The sequence below is a fragment of the Gracilinanus agilis genome, chromosome X (genome assembly GCF_016433145.1).
Source record: "Gracilinanus agilis isolate LMUSP501 chromosome X, AgileGrace, whole genome shotgun sequence".
NCBI lineage: Eukaryota > Metazoa > Chordata > Mammalia > Didelphimorphia > Didelphidae > Gracilinanus > Gracilinanus agilis.
In genome coordinates this window covers 54268592-54292986 of record NC_058136.1, presented here as the reverse complement: position 1 = coordinate 54292986, position 24395 = coordinate 54268592, and the positions used below count along the sequence as shown (strand labels likewise).

Genomic DNA, 24395 nt, shown 5'->3' with positions numbered 1-24395 from the left:
AGGGGGCACAAAGTAGAAGACCTGTACATAAAGAAGCCATTCCAATGCTGTAGGTGGGTGATAATGAAAGCCTGTGTCAAGGTGGGAGTGATGGAAACAGAAAGGAGACCAATCCAAAAGGCACTGCAGAAAGTGGATTTCCAGGGATTGGATGTGAAAGGTGAGCGGCAGAAAAGAGGCAAAGAAGACCCCAAGGTTTTGACCTGAATGGGATTCAGACCAAGGTCAAAATCAGAGGCTTCTTGCTAAGTGTCCCCACCTAGAGTTTCCTCTACATATTAGAATTTGGCTTGGAAAGGGCCCTTGGTTCCCATACAAAAGTCAGAGGAGTCCTGCAATTTCCCCACCACCAGGCTCACACTCCTATAGCTCCAGATGTGTCCACCACAAAGAGTTTGAGGTGTTGGCAGGAAGGCCATCCATATAGAGACATCACGGAGCCATTTGGAACAGTGACTCTGGGGCTCAGAAGGCATAGGCTGTGCTGGAGCCAGCTTGAACTGGCTTACAGGAGCTATAAAGCAGGGCTTGGGTTGTTGCTTTGTTGATTGTCTAGACTTCAGAAACTACTCCTATTGTAGGTTAAACTTTATTTTCAGAGAACTGGTTGTTAAACATTTATTAGCACATCCCAGGCTGGCTGGAGTCCTTAATTTAGAGGTGGTAGTTGAAATCAAGGGAATGAATGAGGTTAAGAAGAAAAGAAAATAGAAAGAAAAAAGAAGAGAAGGCCAAAGACAAGAGCTTTGAAGCCATTCAAGTCAAGATGTTGGAAAAAAGGATGAGGGATCAGGGAAGGAGGCAGAGCTGGAAGGGTTTGAGACTTAGGAAGAGAACGAGAAGAATATAACATCTCTGAAGCCAGAAAAGGCGAGAGAGTGTGTCAGAGAGACAGTGTAGGATGGGGCAGAAGAATAAAAGGAATGCTTTTGGGGTACCCTGGCAAAGCTGAACATGTCTATAAACAAAAGGAAGGAGCCAGTGGAGAAGGAGAGACTGAAGATGCAAAGAGAGCAAATGAGTGAAACAGTGCAGAAACACCTAGACTTGATACAAAGGCCAAAGAAGCCAGGCAAACTAAAGTAAAATGAAACCACATGGTCCCAGCAAAATGGAAAAGGAAAAACCCAGAGCCAGAGTGCCACACCACAGCAGTTTGGGGTTCAAGGGTACCTAAACTCCTCTTGCCTGCCATATGTGAGACTGACAAATTAGCTACCTGGCAGTGTCTGCATCACACTGTAGAAGCCCATTCTCCCTCCCACTCTCCAAACAAGGCAGGAGCTCTTCAGTAGTCCAGAAATTAACACAGAAAGAACCACTGCCAGCAACAACCCCAAGAGCTTCAGGGATTGGCACTCCATTACGTGAGCCCTAAAGTGACCTCTGGAAAAGCACAGAACCACTTTTGATCAGTCAAGCCACAGATTTGGGGAAAGCTTCTGGGTCAGCACAGAGGCCTTTCCATCACTGGCTTTGTCTTTAGCCCTTCATCCTCACCAGGCCTCAGTAGAGCTGTATCTTGCCTTCTTGCCAGCCCACCGAGTCTAGGTGAATTGAGTAGTCACCATAAAGTCCCTGCAGAGCCCCCTGGCTGTTCTCTAGGTTGTAGGGTCAGCGAATCCCCAAGCTCCATCTCAGGAGTTTCTTCTGGGAGCTAATCAGAAATCATTTCAGGCCCACTTTGGTTCATCAGCTACCTTCTACCCCTAACAAGGCAGTTCAAGAAACCTCTTAATCTCCACACTGGAGCATTAGGAAGGGCAAGACCCTGGAAGAGAACAAAAAAGAACAAGGTTTCCCTTGCTGCGGCCCATGAGGCACAGCTAGTATTTAACATTTTGTCTACCGACTGAGCCTTTATCCTGGGGTTGTGGAAATGCATTCAAGCAAAGAGCCACATTAGAGAGACACAAAGGATACAGGATAGAGGGGAGTGAATGCCCCTTTCAAAGCCTTCCCATTCACATGGATGGCAATGGACACTATCCTCAGAGGTAAAAAGAAAATGACATGAAGAATCTGAGAAATGAAAAGGTTTAGAAACTGTGGGGGTTGGGAACAGTCTTCAGGTTGGAAAACCCAGAGCAACAAGCTTCCCGTTGATCTGAGAAACAGTGAGAAATGAGTATGTCTATTGTCAAGCCAGGGAATGACATTGGAAAAGTGATCTTTTTAAGAGGATGCTTCTCATCTCGGTAGCATGAAGGACTGCCTGGAATAGAGACCTATAACATTTCCATGTTTGGACTCAACATAAAGAAAAATTGAACAATCTGAGCTGTCCCCAGAAGGAGTTGACTGCTTTTTGAAGTACTGAATTCCCAATCACTGAAGCTTTGGCTGAGGAGCCATTTTTTTTTCTAAATGCTTACCTAATATCTTAGGATGAATACTAAATATTGATTCTGAGGTAGAAGAATGGTAAGAGCTAGGCAATTGGGGTTAAGTGACTTGTCCAGGGTCTCATAGCCAGGAAGTATCCGAGGCCAGATTTGAACACAGGACTCCCTGTCTCCAGGCCTGGCTCACTAAGTCACTGAGCCAACTTGCTACCCCAACAAGGGACCATTTGTAAGGAACATTGAAGATGGAGTTCATGTTTCAGATAAGGGTTGAAGTAGACCACCCCTGAGATTCTGGGTTTCTGTTGGGGAAAATTTCCCATGTTTCACAGGTTGCCACGGTCTAAGAATTTCTTTCTAAATGGCCTCTTTCCATTTTTGATGTGTCTTATTGTACTTAGCTTGGCTGGTCCTCAGAAAACAAACATCACCTATCACCAAGCCCAGATTCAGAGCCACATCCAACATGCCAGAACATGCCCAAACCTTGGCTCCACCCACAAAGTCTTTGAGCCCCCCCCCCCCAGGTCACACCGATGCCATGAGGACATGGGGATATATTCTAGAAAAGTGAAAAAAGGAGCAGACCACAGGGCCGTGGATTTGGGGCTGGATAGGATCTTAGAGGCTCTCTTATCCAGGGCTCAGAGGATGAAGTACCTTCGCCAAGGATGCCGGGCTAAAAGGGGGCAGAAGCAGGATTTGAATTTCTGTCCCCAGACTCCCATCTTGTGCTCTTTCCACCGCCCACACAATCTTCTTCAGTATTCAAGGCTGCTGTTTTGAACGGTGCTCTGCGTTCTTTGTTCCCTTAGGTAAATCATAGGTTGCCATGGTGCCCAGAGGTTACTATGTGAGCATCTCAAGGCCTCCCCCAGCAGCTGTTCCCCTTTGTCTTCCAGGTCTAGCTGTGTCAGGTTCTGTCTGCTTAGAAGGCCACAGGAAAAATCCAGTTATAACCAGCAGAGAAAGAAAGGAAACAAGCAGCGAGGCTGGTCACTGAACAGCTGCACCTGAAGAGTGTTAATTAATGGATGGATGTCAGCCTCCAGTAGTCTCTAGCTATGTGCCAGAGGACTGTGTTCTTGGCTAGCTCCGTTCTGCTGGATGGCTTTTCCCTCCCTGAGGTCTTTTAAAAATCGTTTTTATTTATTTCGTTGAATATTTCCCAATTAGGTTTTTAAACATTCTATTTCCAAATTCTCTCCCTCTCTCCTGCCCCTCCCTCCCTCCTTGATAATTTTTCAGCAACAACCTGACTAAAGATCTAAGTGCTCTGCAAAGGAGGCAAAGCTGGAAGGAGAGCTAAATTAATTAGGAAGCTGAATCAGAATCCAAAATGACCTCCCCAGGCTGGATTAAGGGGCCAACTCTAGCAAGACTCGATGTTGGAGGCAGTGTGGTCTAATGGAAAGAGTGAATCCACGGACCAGGGTTTGAATCTCAGCTCTGCCACTTACTCTATGTGCAGTCTTGGGCAAGTCACTTTCAAACTCCTGGGGCTTCAGTTTCCCTCTCTGTGAAGTGAGAGAATTGGACTAGATGGTCCCTAAAGTGCTTTCTGGTTCTAACTCCATGATCCTACTACCATTCTGCCTCCATGAGGAAGGTTGATTTAAGAAAGCAGGGGACAGCTGCATAGCTCAGTGGATTGAGAGTCAGGCCTAGAGACAGGAGGTCCTAGGTTCAAATGTGGCCTCAGACACTTCCCAGCTGTGTGACCCTGGGCAAGTCACTTGACCCCCATTGCCTACCCTTACCACTGCGTATTGACTCCAAGACAGAAGGTGAGGGTTTTTATAAATAAACAATAAAAAATAAATAAAAATAAAAAAGCAATCACCTTGTGGTGCTTATTTACTTTATTTACATGGCGCTTTTCTCCTTCACCTTTCTAATAGAAACTTTAGCGTTTCAGAGTCTGTAAATGTGAGAGGTAAGAGCCTATGGCTGCATAAGGGTTTTCCTTTGGTACATGGGAAGGTTTCCTGTGGGGGTTAGGGAGGGCTACATCTGGAAATGCCCACAATGTAAGAATCATCCACAGGCATCCATAAACCTGACAGTAGTGACACCTACACTTTCAAAAAGCCATTGTTTTGTTCAGACTAAATTTATTCCTGGACTGTGGAGGCCAACTCACTTTGCACCTTTTGCCACCTTTCTCTGGCTCAAGGGACTTCTCTAAAAGAGGTAGTGAGGTCAGTCCTGCCTTCCTCACCAGGCAACCCTAAGAATCACTAAGTTACTTCCTAGTCATATATGGCTCAGACATCCGAGAGGGAAGATAGGATCGGTGCAGTAATCCCACAGGGCAGTAATATGATCATTACAGGCTGGAGTCAGCACGCTATTACTGCTTTTCTTGTTGCCAATATTGATCACCACGTATGGCTCTAAGAACCAATTTGGAGCAAATAAGGACCTCACATTGGGATCCCTAGCAAAACTCCAGCACTTTCATCCTCTTTCCTTTCAGCTCAGGCAGGTCCTGCTGGGCTACAGACATCGATGGGATGCCACTGAAAACAATTAAATATACTGACCAGGAAACTGGGCACTAAAAGTCCCAAAAGAGCCCCATTCGATTCTTACTATCTTCATGTACTCTTGGAGGGGGGACGGTTTGTTTGTGAGGGAGGGGAGCATCAGGACAAGAAGCTGCCCTGAGCTTATATTTGTTCCCAGGTTCCAATTACACAGGCTATGTGTAAAATAAGTTTTGTTGGTGTTGATGCAGGCCCACTTCTTTGGTATTTGGAACAAAAGACAAGTAGCTTCAGTATCCAGGATAATCAATGGACTTCTATGATGAGCCAGTCTTACAGAGCCTCCCTATGATGGAGTTTACCTCAAAACTTCCTTTCCCTAGGATTTACCCCAGTCTATGGGGATGCTATAACAAGAACCCCTGGTTAACTGCCCAGGATGGCGTTACTATTGAAAATGGGGTCAGTTTCAGGTGGGCTAAGGCAGAAGTGAGGCCAATTGGTAGTTGTGCTGGGTGCTTACCAATTTTCTGTTTCTAGCCCACAGGTGAGGAATACTGGAGAAAAGAAAGAAGCCAAAAGGAGAAGAAAAGTCATGGCTGCTGTAATCTTAGAAAGTATCTTCCTGAAGCGATCCCAGCAGAAAAAGAAGACCTCCCCTCTGAACTTCAAGAAACGACTCTTTCTCTTGACTGTTCAGAAACTCTCATATTATGAGTATGACTTTGAGCGTGGGGTGAGTCTCTGCTTTCTGATGCCCAGGCAGGTCTGGGTGAGGAAGGGGCTGCAACTATTTATTTTTGGTCCCATTTCACACAGGAGGGAAACAGAGTTCACAAACCTTCTGTGACTTGCCCATAGTCACATGCTGACTGGGGATCAGGAGCAGGATTTGAACCCTGTCTTCTGACTGCAATGTCAGCAGTCTAACTGCCATACCAAGCTGCCTCTTAGTGGGTGCTTCCTAAGTGTTGATGATGCCAATGGTGAAGGCCAAGAGCAGGATCTGTTGTCTTTTTCCATTAGACCGTGAGTGCCACAAGAACAAGGCCTGGTTTGCTTTCTTCTCTGACCCCCAGGGTTCTGCACATTACTATTTCATTGGTTCATTCATTCCCAGTCACTCACCAAGATGGCAGGTCAGAGGGTTGCCTAGGTATTCTGCAAGTTGTCACTCTCTGTTATTGGCAACTGAATTCATAAAACAGAATCTAATCATTCCTGTCTCTTTATCACTGGCAATAACTCCACTTCACTCAATTCTTTGTTCTCTTTCTCAGAGACGAGGAAGTAAGAAGGGTTCAGTAGACGTTGAAAAGATCACCTGTGTTGAAACAGTAGTTCCTGAAAAAAATCCTCCCCCTGAGCGGCAGATCCCGGTGAGAACAGGTCCCCTTTGCTCTCCACCCACCCCATGGACAATATGAGTACAGTAAAAATAAATGACTTCATGATACCACCACATTTGGGTGGCATTATGTCCTCTCAAAATAGAGAGGTGGATTCAATTCAACAAACATTCTTAGCCTAGAAGGTACCTCACAAAAACATATAAAGCTCATTTAACACGATTCTTTGTTCTCCAACACCAATGTCATGATATTTGGATGGTGTAGCCCAACTCAAGTAGGGGTCACTAAACAATAAGTAAGGATCCCTGTGGGCTCATCCTCACTTAAAAACCACAAATGAACATTATCTATGTCCTACTGTATGTTTATTTTGATACATATTTCCCAATGTGGGGATTATCGTGGGCTTGTGAGCACATTTGACACCTCTGGTGTAGAGTATATTATTCGAACCAGATCCGTGATTTCGTCAGTGTACGGAACTCCTGGTGAGGAAACTCCCTCTACTAATGTATCAACATCTGCTCAGAAACTTCCAATTTTCGAATGTTGCCCTAGGGTGATTTGGGGAGGGAGGGGGTCACATAACCAGGATGTATCAAAGGCCTGACTGGAAGCCAAGCCTTCCTGAGTCTGAGCTCAGTTCTCTACCCACTATATGACACTGTCCCAGAGTATCTTATGATGTATCTAATATGATACCAATTGAATCCTAAGTTCAAGGGCATTGGGGAGCTTGGAGGGGGGGGGGGCAGAGACTGACCCTGAGCCTTCCTCCTTGCCTGCCAGGACTCAAGGGCTCTAGTTCATTTTCAGCAAGGGGAAGAATCTGGCTCTTCTTGGGTGTGGACTAGGAAATCCTCTCCATTCCCCCGGCTGCTTTAGAGAATTTGGTCTTACATCTATCTACCAGAGCCTGAATTAGGGAGAGGCTCAGTTCTTGGATCCCTGGGGAAGGCAATGTGTTTTCATCTCCATCCTCAGCTAGCTTGGATGCAAATTCTCAAAGTAGGTTTGAGAATGGCCTTGTTCATTCCCATTTCATAATTCTGAGCCTGGACAGATTATAGAACCTGAGAAACTGGCTGTTTAGAGTCCTGTAGATTGGAACGTCTGTGCCAAGGCTGCAGGCAGGGACCCCTAAGGCCTGGTTTTACTTTTTAGTCAGCCTTCTACAGCTAACATAGGAAGGCCCATGCCCTCTGTCTCTTTTTCTTACAGAGGAAGGGGGAAGAGGCCAGTGAGATGGAACAGATCTCTATCATTGAGAGGTTCCCCTACCCCTTTCAGGTAAGTCTTTCTCCCCCCATCTACACTATGGTGGGACTGGAAGGGGGCCTTAGTGGGTGGTTAGTGCCATCTCATCATTTTCCAGATCAGTAGTGTCTGGGCAAACCCAGGTCCCCAGGGAGAAGAGGTTTCAGGTGGGCCAGGAAGTCAGGGTGAGAAATGAGACTGAAATAGGCATGTGCTCCCCATCAAACAGGATTTTACCCTTAATGTTTACCCTTAAAACACCCGAGTTTCTTTTGGCAGTTAGTACAAGCCTGCAGAAGAGACAGCTTTTAACTCATCCATGATGGTGTTCCCTGGCTGTGGTCACTGAGATGTGGAAGAAATGATACCTATTTACTGATTGAAAGTTGCCCTTCTTTTCAGGGTTGCTTCTCTTTATTGCCATGAATTTGAAAAATCAGCAAGTAGACTGGAGCTGGGGGCTTAACATTCAGGGAGGAATGCTACTTCATCTACCATTAAACTCGAATTCAGTTTTAGCTTTGAATTGGCAAATACAGTGGGCACAATCTAAGCTGGGAAATGGGCAGAGTCCCGAGCACCCCAAATGATTTGTTTTCGAGAATGTGGCTTTCCTTTGTTCTGTGAACAGAAACACTGCAGCCTCCAGGCCCTGAGAGGCAGAAAAGGAAACGGAAGGGCCCCTCTGAAGGAGGGGGGAAGGGGGCGGGGGAAAGCAAGGGGTAAAGGGGGCCTCTTAGTCATGGTTGCAGGAGCACAGCAAAGGGCTAGAGACCAAGGCAGGTTAGGAATGAGGGCCACTTGTTCTGTTTCTGGGATGAAAAAGGTGCCGGGGAAGAAACAGGGATCCTTTGTAATGACAGCTTTTGCCACTGCTGCCTTCTCCCTTCAGAGAATCTGTGCTAACGGAGACAAGCAGTTTCAAGAATATGAAACAGCAAATAATCCCCATATCATTTCTCTCTATTGTCCACGCTGATCATGTGGCGTCCCCCTCAGCTTCCCACAGACATGAAGTGGGTCCTGTCCTTGGGGCAGGGGGCCTTACATGTGGCAGAATCTAGATAATTATGATTTACTTTCATTACTGCTGGGGTTCTTCAGTTGTGTCTGACTTTTCAGGACCCCATTTGGGATTTTCTTGGCAAAGATACTAGAGAGGTTTGCCGTTTTTTTTCTCCAGCTCATTTTATAGATGAGGAAACCGAGGCAGACAGGGTGAAATGACTTGCCCCTGCTCACACAGCTAGTAACTACTGTCGTCTGGGTCTGGATTTGAACTCAGGTCTTCCTGCTTCAGGCCCAGTGCTCTTTCTACTGGACCACCTAGCTGCCCCTTTGCTTTCATTAAAGTTACAGTATATTTCCTTACCTGCTTATACTCATCCTGCTTGGTAAACACTTAGCCTCAGTTTCCTCATCTGTAAAATGAGGGTAATAATAGCACCTCCCTCCCCAAGTTATTGTGATGATCAATGGAGATATAGATGTACAGTGTGTTGCAAACCTTAAAGCATTGCACGAGTGCTAGCAATTATTACTGTTGTTGTTTTTGACAACCTTGCATGTCTAGAGTAATGTATTGAGAATTCTGACCGCCTGCGGGTAACCTCAGTCCATCCCTAACTGGTACCATGGCTAGATCTTCCTTCTTTGCCCTGAGGCCTAACTGCTCTGGCCCTGTCTGTTCGTTCCCCAGGTGGTGTATGACGAAGGCCCCCTGTATGTCTTCTCCCCAACCGAAGAACTGAGGAAGCGCTGGATTCACCAGCTCAAAAATGGTAAGGCTGGTTTGGAAAACCTAAACAAAACAGCTGCAAACATTTGGAAACGTACTTTGGGATCCTCCACAGGGCCCAAAATCAAGAGGTTTCAAACCAGTCATATGATTGACAGTGAGAAGAACAAGCTCATACTCTCAGTGCTCTTGGCGTCCCCTCACTGACACTTCAAGGCAGATTACTTCATACCTGGGCACTTAACAAAGACTGTGCCTTCCCCTTTTCTTGCCAGCAACTGCCAGTGATGTGTTTGCTTTCGTCCCTTTAAGCAAGGACTGCTCCACATTGTTATTCTCCCATTGTGGGTCCTTAGGCTCTAGAGCTGGGAGGGCCCTTTAAGGTCACTTCATTTTACAGAGTAGGAAACTGAGGCCAAGAGAAGGTAAAGGACTCACCTAAGAACACACAGAGAGTCAAGGTTCAGAGTGAGGCTGGATCTTTGCTCTATAGAAGAGGAGGAAGAAGAGGAGAAAAAAGAGAGGGCCTTCATCTCAGAAGCTCCTTCTCTATTCTGGACCTTCCAGCAGTCTAAAATTGATCAGAGCCCAGTTTCTGCCTTTTGGCCCAATTTTATGCCGTGTACAGCTTGGATGAAACTCCCCCAGGATACATTCTGCATGCCTACTTGTGTAGATATAGCTACATGGCTGTTAGGGACTAAGAGATTAACAGGCTGAATTGCCCTCAGGAGAGATTGCCCAGAGAAACAGGAAGGATGGCAGGCTGATAGTGGACAACTGGGCTATTGCATGACAGTCACTTGTCCTAAACACAATGACTCTCATGCAGAAGAGACTTCTGAACCACACCAGCTTTGATCCTTCCTCAGGACACATTTGACTCCTTGTAACTGTACCCTGCCCAGCCCCAGAGCTCTAAATATGTTGTTCAGTAGTGTCTGACTCTTCGTGACCCCACAGATCCTACTGTCCGTGGTATTTTCTCAGCAAAGTGAAAACCACTGGAGTGGTTTGCCATTTCCTCTTGTAGTGAATTAAGGCAAACAGAGTGAAATGACTTGCCCAGGGCCACACAGCCAGTTAAGTGTCTGAGATCTTAACTCGGGCTGCAGGCCCAGCACTCTATCCATTTGAGCCACCCACCTACTTCCCCACAAGTATAGTTGGTGTCAGTGGTCTAGAAGATAGGGCTCCACCTGGGAGGTGGGGTTTGCAAAAGCTCACCCCATCACAACAGTCTTTTTTGTTTTAGTTTTATTGATCTCTTCATTTCTGAATATTATACCTACCCCACCCCCACATAAGCCCTCCCTTTGAAACAAAGTAAAAACCAACACACTGGCCTTGTCTGATAGTATATACACCTTTCCACAGCTATAGTCCTTCACCTCAGAGGTGTATTCCTCTCTCTCCAGGCCCACGACTGGTCATCATAATTACCCAGGATTCAGCTTCTGGTTTTTGTCTCTTTCGTTGATGTTGCTGTAGTCATTTTATATAACATTTTCCTGATTTCGCTCAGTTTGTGGACATCTTTCCAAGTTTCTTGGAGTACCCAATATCCAGAATTTCTTATTCCTTTACCTTTATGTACTACAATTTGTTCAGCCATTCCCCAGTTAATGGGCACCTACTGACTTTGACCTCTTTAGGGGTATGTACCTAGTAGATACCAAGGGAGCTCTTGGGAAAAGGGTCAGAACAGTTAAGTCACTTTTATCACCTAATTCCAAACTGAACTTAAGTACAGTCAGACCAACCTGTAGCTCCAAGTACATGTTATTGTGTATCTTCCTGCAGGCCCTCCAACACTATTTCCATCTGCTTGTTGCCAGTTTGTTGGGGGTCCACAGCATCCATGACATTCTAGTTAGAACAGGTTTCTCTGTAGCTGCTACTCCCCCTGCCCTATAGCCAGCCCTATGATCTGGAGCAACTGACTGCCTGGAGACACGAACATTTCATTTCTTTGCTACCTCTTTCTACACTGGAACTCCTGTCCAGTGGCTATGCTTCTGTATGGTGCCCTTTTCACTTTGCCCTCTGGAATGCCCACTAGATTTCTGACAGACTTCCCTCCACTTTTAGTCTCTTACATTCCTTTTATCTTCTGGAGATGACAGCAACCTATCTCCTGAAGACCCCATATCCTTGGCTATTCTCCCCAGGGTGGGCCTTTCCTTCTGTCATAGCCCCTGACATGATGGCAGGCGGGAGAAGCCGGAGTACCACAAAGTGGGCTCCCTCCCTCTGCCCTCCTCCCTCAGCAGAGTCTCCCTTGAAATGCACACCAGCTGATGTCATCACCCTGGCCAAATCTTTAGCCTTGTATCTACTGGCTTCCATGATATTCTCTCTCCTTTCTTACTAAGTATGTAGCATATGGCTCAGTCTTCCTCAGCATCCATCTCAACCCCTAAAAAGAGTAGCTTCCAATTAATCAGTGCCTCCACTTCCCCACTTCCCCTTAACTCTGCAATGTCTTCCAGGCTGTCTTCAGATCCCACTACTGTATTTCAATTATCTCAAATGGCAATAGTGCCCTCTTCATGTAGATCACATGAATCTCTTTTCTGCAAAGTAGCAGTAGGAAATTCTCACCTGCCTTACAAGGTGCTTGTAAGTGCAGAATGAGAAAGCACAGGCCAGATGCCATTCTTGGGTTCTATAGACATCCAGTACCACTCATATATATGTTCACTGAGGGGTTTTCTCGTATTAAGGACTACTGAGGACCAGAGAACATTAGTGATCCATTCTGCGGGAAGAGTAAAGGGAGAGTTAGGGGGAAGCCAAGTTAAGTCCAGTCAAAGGAGAAAAAATAGAATCCATGGCTTCTCCTATTAAAGTACTGCCGGGGGCCCTCGGCTGCAGAATAACCTCTTATTCTCTTCTCCCCTCCAACAGTGATCCGGTACAACAGTGACCTAGTGCAGAAATACCACCCTTGTTTCTGGATTGATGGACAGTATCTGTGCTGCTCTCAGACGGCCAAAAATGCCATGGGCTGTCAAATCCTGGAGAATCGGAATGGAAGTGAGGCATCTATCTTTTCTTGCTTTGTTGACATATCCTACTGTAGCCTGACTTACTACCCTCTACGTCTGAAGCTCTTCTCCAGAATGCTTGCTGTCTCATCATTGGCTTCTTGTTTTTCAGGCTTAAAACCAGGAAGCTCTCACCGGAAGACCAAAAAGCCTCTTCCTCCCACCCCAGAGGAAGACCAGGTATAGGGGGACCCTGGATTTGAATGCAAATTGAATAGGCAAATAACATTTTGTCTCTGGAGCTGAGTTAGAATCCCTAGAAGGAGAGGACCAAAGAGAGCACCAGAGATGTGCTGCGGTTTGGCATTCTTACTGGGTACTTTGAAATCAAACAATTAGGGGCACCATTTCCAGTGCAGGAAAAAGATAAAGAGCCATAAAGCCATCCAGCTGCCATTGAGCGATGCCACCCATTTGAAATCTGACTAATTGCTGCTGTTTACATAGTACTTGGCGGCTTACAAAGTGAGTATTCATGCCTTATCTCATTTGACTCTCCCAAGAATGCCACGAGGCAGATATCTGTTTTTCAAATTAAAAAAACCAAGTCCCAGAAATGCTAAGCACATGGGCCAGAGACAACCAAATAACTAACTACATTGGAGAGCTGGGCCTAAAACGCCAGTTTACTTGACTTTTATTGGAGTGGCTGATTTGGGAAAACACTCCAGATGGGGAAGCAGAGGGAAGTGGGCCACTTCTCGTTACATTACCTATTTTGACTTCCCACTTCACAGATTCTAAACAAGCCACTACCTCCTGAGCCAACAGGAGGCCCCAACTCCACAAATGAGCTCAAGAGAGTTGTTGCCCTTTATGATTATATGCCAATGAATGCAAATGACCTGCGATTACAGAAGGGTGAAGAGTATTTTATCCTGGAGGAGAGCACTTTGCCTTGGTGGAAAGCTCGAGATAAAAATGGGTGAGAAGCTAATAAAGCCACTTCAGTACCCTCCACACCCACACTCTGACAGTGTAATCCCCCTTCCTTGCTATCATGGATGAAAAGGGTTTTTCCACCCAACACTGAATATACATAAAAATCCCATAGCCTAGCATTAGCCAGGTGGCCTGGGTTTGTTTGGGTCCCACCTGGAAGTTTGGGGTGGCTTTTTGTTTTGATTTGGGGCCCAAACCTGCAGTTTGACTGGCATAGGAGAATATGTGACATGTGTAATGTACATATGTAATGTAAAGAATCTGTGTAGAGGTCCCTGTGCCCTCTACAAATGCAGATCTGCAACTGTTCTGCAATTTGCAATCTTTGGCAGTTGAGTCAAGTCCAAGAAAAATTTAAAGACATTTCTTAAAAGTGCCTAGTGTGTGTCAGGCCCTTGCTAAAGCTCTGGAGATACAAAAATGGGCAAAAAAGTCCCTTCCTTCAAGGAACTCACACTCTAAATGGAGAGATAGCATCCAAACAACTATATACACCCAAGACACAGACAGGATAAAGTGCAGATAATCTCTGACGGAAGGCACTAGTATTGAGGAGAATCTGGAGAGATCAGAAGGGAAGATCTGAATCCAGACATGAAGGAAGCCAAGTAGAGCTGAGGAAGGAAAGCATTCCAACAATGGGGGACAGCCAGTGAAAAGGCAGACTCATGAGTGTGACAAGATCATAGAGCAGCATGCAGAGAGGAGGAATGTGTAAGAAGACTAGAAAGATAAGAGAAAGGGCTTTAAAAGCCAAACAGAAGATTTTCTATTTGATCTGGGAGGTGATAAGGAGTCCCTCAAGTTTATTAAGCAAGGGACTGACATGGTCAAACCTGTCGCAATAACAGAAGGCTTTTGCAATATAGTCCAGGCATGAGGTGATGAGGGCCTGCCCCAGAGTGTGGCAGTGTCAAAGGAGAGGAGGAATATGTGAGAGTTGATGTGAAGATAGAATCAACAGGCCTTGGAAACTGATTAGATAGGAGTTGGGGAAATGGTTGAGTGAGAGAGTGAGGAGTTGAGGATGACACCTAGGTTGTAAGCCTGGCTGACCAGGATGATGGTGGCACCCTTAATCGTAATAAGGAAGATAAGAAGAGGGGAGGGTTTGTGGGGAAATATAATGGTTTCAGTTTTAGACATTTGAGTTTAAGATGTCTATAGTAGGTCAAGTTTGAAATGTCTAGTAGGCAGTTGGAAATCTGAGTCTGGAGATGAGCAGAGAGGTTACAGCTGGATAAGTAGGCTTGAGAATTATCTGCATAGAGGTGATAATTGAATCCATGGAAACTGAAGAGATCACCAAGTGAGATAGAGGGAGAAGAGAACTCTGAAGAGAGCACTGGAGGATGCCCTATGGTTAGTGGGTATTACCTAGATGAAGATCCAGCAAAGGAAAAAAGGAGGAGGAATCAGAAAGGTAGGAGAAAAACCAAAAGAGAGAGAGCCGTCATAAAAAATGAGACAGGGAAGAATATCAAGGAAAAGAGGGTCCTCAACCATGTCGAAGGCTGCAGGAATGTCAAGGATAAGGCCTGAGAAAAGACCATTAGATTTGTCAATGAAGAAATCATTGGTAACTCTGGAGAGAGCACTTTTAACTGAATGATGAAGTCAGGAGCCAGAATATGGAGGCTTTAGAAGAGAATGAGAAAAAAGGAAATAGAGGCACGGCTTTCTCATGGAATTTAGCCATAAAAGAGAGAAGAGCTATAGGGCAATAGCTAGTGTGCATATACTCTCTTCAGAAGGAGAGAGATGTTCATTCTCTCTTCAGATGCCTTTACCCAGAGCTGCACAAACTAACCTCCATTATAATCCAAAACAGAGTCTGGCCTGTCTGCCACTGGGATGCTCATGGGGCCATGGGGCTATGGGGCTATGGGGCCAGGGCCACATGTTTGGCTCTCTCCCTCCCTGAAGATATGGCCCAGGATGATTCATGTCTTTGTTCACTTTGCAGACAGGAAGGTTACATCCCTAACAACTATGTCACGGAGGCGGAAGACTCCATTGAGATGTATGAGTAAGTATGTGCAGGGCCTTTGGCTACAGTATTTCACAAGGAAGTGAATGCATGTCTCTCTTCCCTTCAACAGGCATTTCAAAAATTCAAGTGTGTTGGCAAGCCTAGCTCACTGCCACAAGCATAGGGGGTCTCTACCATTGTGAATGAAATTTTTGAAAAGCTGCCAAGCCCAGATTAAATATTTTCTACTCTTCTTCCTAGCCACAGGAGTGGGTTGTTCCTGAGTCCTTCCTTCCCCAATCACTCCTTTCTCATGTCCCTTTGGTCCCAGCCTAGGTCTGAGAAAGGGGTAGATGATGTCTTCTCTAAGCATCAAAAGTATTCAGTAGCAATTTCTGAGTTGAATATATTCATGACAGCCACGGGAGCACAGGTGGGCCTGGGACGGTTGTGATACTTCTCTCTGGGTTCAGTCCTGGACACTTGGACTATTTTCTATTTCAGGTGGTATTCCAAACATATGACCCGGAGCCAAGCAGAGCAACTACTAAAGCAGGAGGTGAGTACAGACCCATGTCTGATTAAGACCTGATTCGCAGGACTTCAAGAACAGTCACCCTAGCAGGCTCTTAAGTCACTGACTTGTGTCACCTCCAAGCTGAAGGAAATGAGGCTGTCATCATGCAATGTCTGATAATGCTTAAGCTCAACAGCTGCTATGGCAACTGGCAACAGAGAAGTGAAGGCCAGGATGGATGGATGTGGGAGCTCCACTCGTTCCTCAGGTATCTCTGCTTCTTTCTCTTCATTGCAGGGGAAAGAAGGTGGTTTCATTGTCAGAGACTCCAGCAAAGCAGGAAAATACACTGTGTCTGTGTTTACCAAATCAGCTGGGTAAGTGTCAAGTCCAGAGAGTCAGTCAGTCAACAAGCAATGGACTTAAGGAGGGAAATCCAGGAAAGAACACAGAGAGGGAGCAGTCGGGGAGGTAGGAGAAGAATCAGGAGAAAGGGATCCTGAAAACCTAGAGAGTGTCAAGGAGGAGAGAGTAATCGACAGTATCAAAGGCTGCAAAGAGGTCGAGGGGAATGAGGGCTGAGAAAATGCCAGTGGATTTGACAATGAATTTGAATTGGTAACCTCAGAGAGAGCAGTTGCAGTGGAATGAGATGGCCACCTGGTAGTGGTAGAAGGGTCAAGTGAGAGTTTTTTGAGGATCAGGAAAACAAGGGCAGGTGGGTTATAGGTTGCATGGAAGGTCCTGTAAATGGAGAGAGTGTGAAGATACATGAGAAAATGGGAGTGATGGAGGGGACAATCTGCTGAAATAGGATTGAGGGGGTTTGCCACCTCATCATGTGACATGGGTGGGTTCTTTATGTCATTGACATCTTGAACATCCCAACAGGCCACTTTTTCTCTTTCATCTTTGAGCTTTTCCACCTCAGTGATTGGGAGTCTGTCACTTCTCAGTGTTTGTTTTCCAAGTCCCTGACTGTTTCTCTACTTCCCCAGGGATCCTCAAGGGGTGATCCGCCATTATGTTGTGTGCTCCACCCCTCAGAGCCAATATTATCTAGCTGAGAAGCATCTGTTCAGCACCATTCCTGAACTCATCAACTACCACCAGCACAACTCTGCAGGTGAGTACCAGAGGCCTCTTTAGAAGGGGCTACCAGCAGACAGGGGGCATGTGTGGCACTGACATGCCCATCAGGCAGAAGCTTGCACAGAATTCATGCTCAGGGAAGTTTGGGGGACTTATTTGTTTCAAAGAAGGATACTAAGGAAGTGCATCCATGAGGCTGACAAGCGATGAAGGTCCCTGACGTGCCAACTGTGGTCCCAGGAGATGATGGATATAAAAGGTTCTGGTCCCTTTAAAGCATGATATCAATGTCGAATACTTTTTCTGATAATAGCAAGTTAGCTGCTTGCAGGAAAGGCAATAGAGGAAAATAACTATATGTGTAGTTGGTGATATGTATAAAGAGCTTTTTTAATTATAAACTTAAACATGAATGTTTCCATATGCAAAGAAAAATAGGAAAAGTTTGTATACGAAATGGTGCATCTACCAGGTAATATTGGCTTTTTTTATCTTAAAAGAAGGATATGTCAAATTTAACAGTCATAACAAAACGAGGGGGTCTGTGGACATCCAAGACTGTGAACTCAGATGGAGAAACAAAGGAAAGCTGGCTTTTCACTAGCTTCTGCCTGAGATTTTGTATATCTTCCAATTATGAATAGCAGCAACATGCACAGTTGTAAGCAGGAGTCCTGAGTTTTGTCAACCTGCCAGGGGGTCCCTGACCCAGAGAATACTAAGAACTCTCCTGCCACAGGTCATCTCATTGGAGCTGCATGATAATCCTAACCCTGTGAGGGAGATCCTGGAATAGATCTAGTTATCCCCAGTTTACAGAAGATAAAACCAAGGCTCAGAGAAGTTAACTGTGATCTGTCCATCATCACATAGCTAGTAAATGTCTGAAGCAGGATCTCAACACAAGTCTGCCTGGCTCCAAGGCAGTACCTCTACCCACAATGCCAGTGTTGCCGCTCAATGGAAGCACCACCCTTCCCCTGATGACCCTTATGGTCCAGCTGGGATGACAAATGAATCCCTCTGCAAAAAGAAAACAGTAATCAAGCACTAACTTGTGGAGCCTGGGCTCTGAGTGCAGGGAAAGTTTGCAAATGGGAGAAATCAACTGTCTGGAGCTAGAGCAGGTAGGAAAAAATAGCCTGAAAAATAGCTATAACAACAGCTTCGACTTATATAATGCCTACTATGTGCCAGGTACATTACAATAATTACAATTATTATCTCATTTGATCCTCACAACAACCCCGGGAGGTAGGTGCTGTTATTATGCCTATTTTACAGACGAGGAAAGTGAGGCAAACAAAGGCTAAGTGACTTGCTCAAGGTCACACAGCTACCAAGGGTCTGAGGCTGGATTAGAACTCAGATCTTTCTGACTGCAGGCCCACCTAGCTGTCTAAGAATGTCAAACTTGAGTTGGGCTTGGACTCTAGGAGTATATTACTGATGAGGACCATATTTTCTCTCTTCCATGAAAATACCTTTAGAGGAGAGGAAGAGGGAGGAGAGAACAGACACCAATTCCATGATATTGCCAGAAATGTGGGATTATGGAAGTCAACTGGACCAAGGCAATTATGTGTAGCCATCTGGACACTGGCAGAATGAAATGCTGAGTTAGGCTGTGCATCCACCTTCCCGGGTGTAACCCTCTGTTGTGTATTTCAGGCCTCATCTCCAGACTCAAGTATCCAGTGTCTCCACAAAACAAGAATGCTCCCTCTACAGCGGGGCTGGGCTATGGTAACTGCTTTTTTTCTTGACCTGAATCTAGACCTTTCACCCTGGCCCACCAATCCCTGCACTCCCCATCCAGCCTCTCACCCCACACCTCTCAATGGCTTCAGGAGTGAGCTGGAATGGACCAATCCTGAGTTTCCCCGTAAGAAAGCCTTGCTGCAACGATGCTATATGGTAGTGCCTACTTCCTGGAGGCCCCAACTGGCTCCAAGCAGCAGTTGTTTCTTTCTGCTCTTTCCATGATTTCCTTAGGCTTTGGTCCCTACTGGGAGAAAAAGCAGCTGCAGGGTCATCTCAACTATCTCCTTACCTTAAGACAGCACCTTTTCCAAAGTTCCAAGATCTCCAAACCCCAGAGCAGCCCTATGAGGAAAGATGCCCGAGTGCTCCTGAGATTTTCCCTTGAGCCCATATCTCATCCTCCCCTAGGCAGACTCTCCCCTACTGTACTATTCCTCTCCCATAGAATTACACAGAGGCTGCTATTTGTTATAGGGTCTTGGGAGATTGATCCAAGGGACCTGACATTCTTGAAGGAACTGGGGACTGGACAGTTTGGGGTGGTGAAGTATGGGAAATGGAGAGGCCAATATGACGTGGCCATCAAGATGATCAGAGAAGGCTCCATGTCAGAGGATGAGTTCATTGAGGAGGCCAAAGTCATGATGTGAGTTACTACCCAAACTCTCCATCCAACCTTTGGTGTCTATATCAGCAGGCATGCTACACTGTGATGTGAGTGTGCCATACATTGTGGGAAACTTCCAAGGTCTGGGACCAGGACCTGGGGTCACACTGTGATGAGTGGGAGGCCCAGCCTCCAGATATTCATTGAGAACAGTGTTGGTCCTAGGAGTGTCCTAGAGGGAAATGACACTACCATGACCAATCTTGCTTCCAGTATCCCAGTATCTCCTCCAGTATCCCTTTCATAGCGTGACTGCAGTGAACTAAAGCCATTTCTTCCAAGGAAGTAGTCTCCATGATCATCCTGTATTAGTTTTACTCCTTCATTCTATTAAGAAATTTCAAGCCTCTGCCTAGTTCCAGTCTCTAAATGTTGGGGCCCACCTCGGGGCTAGAGGGAGGAAGGGAGGGATGGCAATAGAGGCACCAGGGGCACCTGCTTTGGGGCCATTTCTGGGCTCCTGGATCAGTCTTTGTCTTCCTCAACCCTTCCTTGAGTGCTCTATGGAGCAAGCAGGGGAGGATGGATCTATTACCTATTCTGTAGGAACCTGTCACATGAGAAACTGGTCCAGTTATATGGGGTCTGTACCAAGCAGCGTCCTATCTTCATCATCACTGAGTACATGGCCAACGGCTGCCTTCTGAACTACCTGAGGGAAATGCGGCACCGCTTCCAGACCCCACAGTTGCTGGAGATGTGCAGGGACGTGTGTGAGGCCATGGACTACCTGGAATCTAAGCAGTTCCTTCACCGAGATCTAGTAGGACCTTGGGGGACTGTGTGGCTGCAAAGTAGGCAGGGTGGGGGAAAGCATAGGGAGAGTGTGGTTCAGGTGGCTGAGTCATGACAGGGTTTAAGGAGAGGCTTTCACTCAAGCCTTCCAATTAAACCTACATTGGGCAGCACAGATCCAGAGCAAGTTATCCTCTCATGATTACTGTACCTCCTCTGCCTAGCATTATTACTGAGGAAGAACCTTAGGGCAAGCCCCCTGAAAACTACTGCATAGTACAGCTAGGACAGTCTGTACTGTAAGTCTACTTCATAGACTACAGAGAGGATGGGACAGGTGAAAGGCTATGTAGAACATGGAGAGAGCCAGAAGCAATACTAGAGCCTATGTATGCCAGGAAGCTATTCTAGAGTCAGTGATAGTTGATGTGAAAGCGTGACAGAATATAGGTGGCAGAAGATACATCAGGTAGGTCTTGAGGAGATAGGAATGAGCTTAGTCATTGGTGCCATTTTTCCAGTTTCACTGAGTGTGAAAACTGTTCATTTGCCTTGGCCCCAGTGGCAAAGATTCATGAGTTTGGCAGCAGTTGTCCACATTTGTGCCTTCTCCCTTCCTTCCACCAGTGGTACCAGGATGGGAGGGGTGCCCTCTCAGGCCATCAGTGTGATCATCAGTGTTTCCTTGTTCCCAGTGCCAGGGAAGCAGGAAGACTCAGGAGTGGCAGAAGGGCCCCTTGCCTCCAAAGGATTCTGCATCAGTGTAGCTGCACCTCCATTTGGGGATATCTCTGCTCTGCTCACACAAATTGCCTCAAGTCCTCCAAACTGCCCCACATTTAGTTCTAATTTAACATATCCCTAGGAAAATGGATTCCATAATAGCTATGTGTGTGAATGAGTGAAATCCAATGGAATTTGTATTCCCATTGATTTCATTTATTATCTACATATTGAGGTGTTTCTGTGAAGCAGAATCAAACCTAGGCACATAGTCAACAAGCATTTTTTAAATACCTACTGCATGCTAGGCACTATGCTAAGCACAATCCCACTGGATTTAGAGAGGTTTCTCACACAGAAGAAATAAAAACCTTTGGACTGACCTCATCATGAACTTAAATGTGCTCCCTGAGGATTCCACTAGTGCACAGAAATATAGCCTCACTGGGATCTCTTCCTCCACAGGCTGCTCGAAATTGTTTGGTTAATGACCAAGGGGTTGTCAAAGTGTCTGACTTCGGTCTCTCCAGGTCAGTGTGCTTCCTCATCCTCTTTCCCCATTTTCTCCTTGAAAATAGAAATATTCTGTTGGTTTTTTTTCATCCTACTCAGTCTGTGCTCCCCACTAACTTCCTACTTTCTGCTTTTCCCTCCCAGTTACTTTAAGAATGCTCTCCATCTTCTCTTTCCCTCTTCCCTTGGAGAGACTTTTGCACCTTTTCCCCTCCTTGCTCATGTCTCTGGCTTCTTCTTCACCTCTATTTTTTCATTATACCTTCTCTTCCTTTGTACCCTTGTTATCTTTAAAAACAAAACAACAAACCTGTACCTTCTGACTTAGAACCAATACTAAGTATTGATTCCAAAGTAGAAGATGAATAAGGGCTAGGTGATAAGGGTTAAGTGACATGCCCAGGGCCACATAGCTAGGAAGTATCTGAGGCCATATTTGAACCCAGGATCTCCCATCTCCAAGTCCGGCTTTCTATCCCCCTGAGCCATCTAGCTGCCCCGCTTTTTGCTGTCCTGACCTCTTGCCTTCTTCCCAGTCAGTTGGGTAAATCTCACCACCAACTGGAGAGGGCAGTCCTGGGGATCTCAACATTATGTGGCAACAAAGCCAACTCAGAAAGCTTCATCAGCAACTAAAAGCAAAAAGGCCCCAGACTGCTGTGCAAAGCATTGTCCAGTGGCAATGGGCCTCAATTTCTGTCCTGACTTTAAGAGGTTCGGAATATCTTTTGCCTAATTTGTTCCAGAAAAGATTGGTAAGACAACATGAGACATTTAGCAGATCTCGAGATGATCATCAACAATGTGACCTAAATCTCTTGTAGGTATGTTTTGGATGACGAATATACCAGCTCAGCAGGTTCCAAATTTCCAGTTCGGTGGTCTCCACCAGAAGTCCTCATGTATAGCAAGTTTAGTAGCAAATCTGACATCTGGGCTTTTGGTAAGTAGACAAGGTAATAAAGGAGGAAGAAGTGGGAGAGGGTCAAATCATCATGAAGGCTGCCATTTCCAAAGTACTATAAGGGCTACACAGTTCTTTCCCTACATTCCCCCTATGTAATGCTCCCAACAGCCCTGTGAGTTGAGTGCTATAGGTATGATGAGCCTTATGATACAAATGAGGAAACTAAAGCTTAAAGAAACTGATTGGTCCATGGACACATGACTAGTAAGTGCCAGAGAAGCAATTTAAGCCCAGGTCTCTCCTTCACTAAGCCAACTCCACTGTACCCCTTTGCCATGGAAAGTAGCACCTACTTTGTGCTACATTCCATGGGGCTGCTGTCTCTAGTACCTAGAATTATAGTAAGGGGCTTGTGAGCCACACAACTGTATCAAGTAGGGCATCACCTTCAGAAACCAGAGACTGGCTGAGTGTGAGGATATAAACATATACACATACATACAAGAGGCAGCTGTGGCTAAGTGGATAGAGTGCTGGGCCTGAAGACAGGAAGACTTAAGATCAAATCTGGTCTCAGATACACCCTAGCTGTATGACCCTGGGCATGTCACCTAACCTCTGCCTGACAGAAATGACCCACTGATGAAGGGAGTGACAAATCACTCTAGTATCCTTGCCAAGAAGAAGACCCCATGGATAGCTGACCCCCATGGTGTCATGAAGAGTTAGACACAACTGGCCAATAACAATCATACATATATACGATGTTTTTCAAAATTTTGGTGGGGTTTGTTTTTGTTTTGTTTTGTTTGCCTCATAGGGGTTTTGATGTGGGAAATTTACTCTCTGGGGAAGATGCCATATGAGAGATTTAGTAACAGTGAAACAGCAGAACACATTGCCAAAGGCCTCCGTCTCTATCGACCTCAGCTAGCTTCAGAACGAGTATATGCCATCATGTACAGCTGCTGGCATGAGGTGAGCCTTCTTCCTGGCTGCACAAACAGGTTTCCAAAACCTTCCTTCCCAGGCAATTGACAAGGTGCTCTTTTCTCACTTTCCAAGACACATAATTGCTGGTCACTGATTGCTGGCTGCACAGATCCCTTTGTCCTCTTACTAATACCTAGGGCTACCGTTGGGTTTGTAGAGTGGACTGAAATGCCCTACCTAAAGTTCCCGCCAGGCAGCCAAATACACACTGGGCCACATCTCATCTCATCTGTAGAAAGCAATGAGAAATTCAGTGCTCACTCCTGTGTGTAGCATTGGTCCTTTGTCAGCCTTTCTTTTCTATGTCCCTAAATGAAGATTATGGGACCATAATGCTAAAAGCAAACTATTTTCAGCATTACCTAATTCTTAAAAGCATATATATTTTGTTCAAAAAGGGAATCTTCCTGCTTCCCATGAAGTCCTCTCCTACTCCCTTCTTGAGGCACTTTCTCAACCACTTTTCAACCCTTGGCCACCCAAATGGAGGCCCTGGGCTGGGTTTGAGCCTTCCTGCCCTTGGTACTTCACCTTTCTTCTGTGGAATGTGGGCACAGAAGTGTCTGATAGTGGGGCATAGGGGCTGGGGGGGGGTCTGGAGTCAGAGCAGAATTTCACATGCTGCTCTCCCTCCCCTTGACCAGATGGCATGAGGCACAATGAAGGTGGGCTATGTGGCAAAGGAGGAGCCACTATGATTCTTGGGGCCTTATGGCCTGTACCTCTCTGATATACTTTCATAGAATGCAAATCCAACTGGGTTTCCTGGCCCAGAGGTCCATGATTCCTGCCCCCTCCCAATAATGTTCTTTCTCTTTGGGTCCAGAAAGCAGATGAACGCCCCACTTTCAGATTTCTTCTGAGCAACATTCTGGATGTGATGGATGAAGAATCCTGAGCTGTTGAACTGAAAATCTCCCCTCCCTGCTCCATTTGCTCACTTACTTTTCTCTGAAGAAATTCCAGGCTTCTAGGCTCTGGGTGGGAAGGGGAAGGGGAAGGGGAGGGGAGGAGGGAGGAAGAAAGCCATTATGCTCCTCCAGTCACACTATACATCTGAGACTGGCTCACACCTTTGATCCCCGGGGATCTTCTTTGGCCTGGGCAAAAGCTGAGGAATTCTTCAGAATATGCTGTTGCCCCAAGACAGAAAAATTCCTACTAGCAATAAGACCCAATTTGTAATAGATGTGTGTGCGTGTGTGTGAGTGTGTGCGTGTGTGTGCACATGCACTCGTATGCACAAATAGACCCTTTGGGGGGCCTTAAGTTGGCAGTAATTAAGAGATGGTCATGATGACAAGCGTGGTTAGGGGACTGTTTTTGATAAAATAATACT

At 45.9% G+C, this 24395-nt stretch overlaps 1 protein-coding gene across 1 annotated transcript in view; it reads left to right on the top strand.

The window, feature by feature from the left end:
* Nucleotides 1–24395, top strand: part of BTK (Bruton tyrosine kinase) — a 29327-nt gene extending 4932 nt beyond the window's left edge. The window contains exons 2-19 of the mRNA XM_044682464.1: nucleotides 5375–5570; nucleotides 6115–6213; nucleotides 7408–7476; nucleotides 9143–9224; nucleotides 12092–12220; nucleotides 12344–12411; nucleotides 12969–13156; nucleotides 15140–15202; nucleotides 15650–15704; nucleotides 15960–16039; nucleotides 16661–16788; nucleotides 18426–18500; nucleotides 18993–19164; nucleotides 19732–19948; nucleotides 21109–21173; nucleotides 21981–22099; nucleotides 22884–23041; nucleotides 23883–24395. Of these exons, the coding sequence (XP_044538399.1) occupies nucleotides 5430–5570; nucleotides 6115–6213; nucleotides 7408–7476; nucleotides 9143–9224; nucleotides 12092–12220; nucleotides 12344–12411; nucleotides 12969–13156; nucleotides 15140–15202; nucleotides 15650–15704; nucleotides 15960–16039; nucleotides 16661–16788; nucleotides 18426–18500; nucleotides 18993–19164; nucleotides 19732–19948; nucleotides 21109–21173; nucleotides 21981–22099; nucleotides 22884–23041; nucleotides 23883–23954 (1980 nt within the window). The 5' untranslated portion in view covers nucleotides 5375–5429 and the 3' untranslated portion in view covers nucleotides 23955–24395. The remainder of the gene's footprint in view (nucleotides 1–5374; nucleotides 5571–6114; nucleotides 6214–7407; nucleotides 7477–9142; nucleotides 9225–12091; nucleotides 12221–12343; nucleotides 12412–12968; nucleotides 13157–15139; nucleotides 15203–15649; nucleotides 15705–15959; nucleotides 16040–16660; nucleotides 16789–18425; nucleotides 18501–18992; nucleotides 19165–19731; nucleotides 19949–21108; nucleotides 21174–21980; nucleotides 22100–22883; nucleotides 23042–23882) is intronic.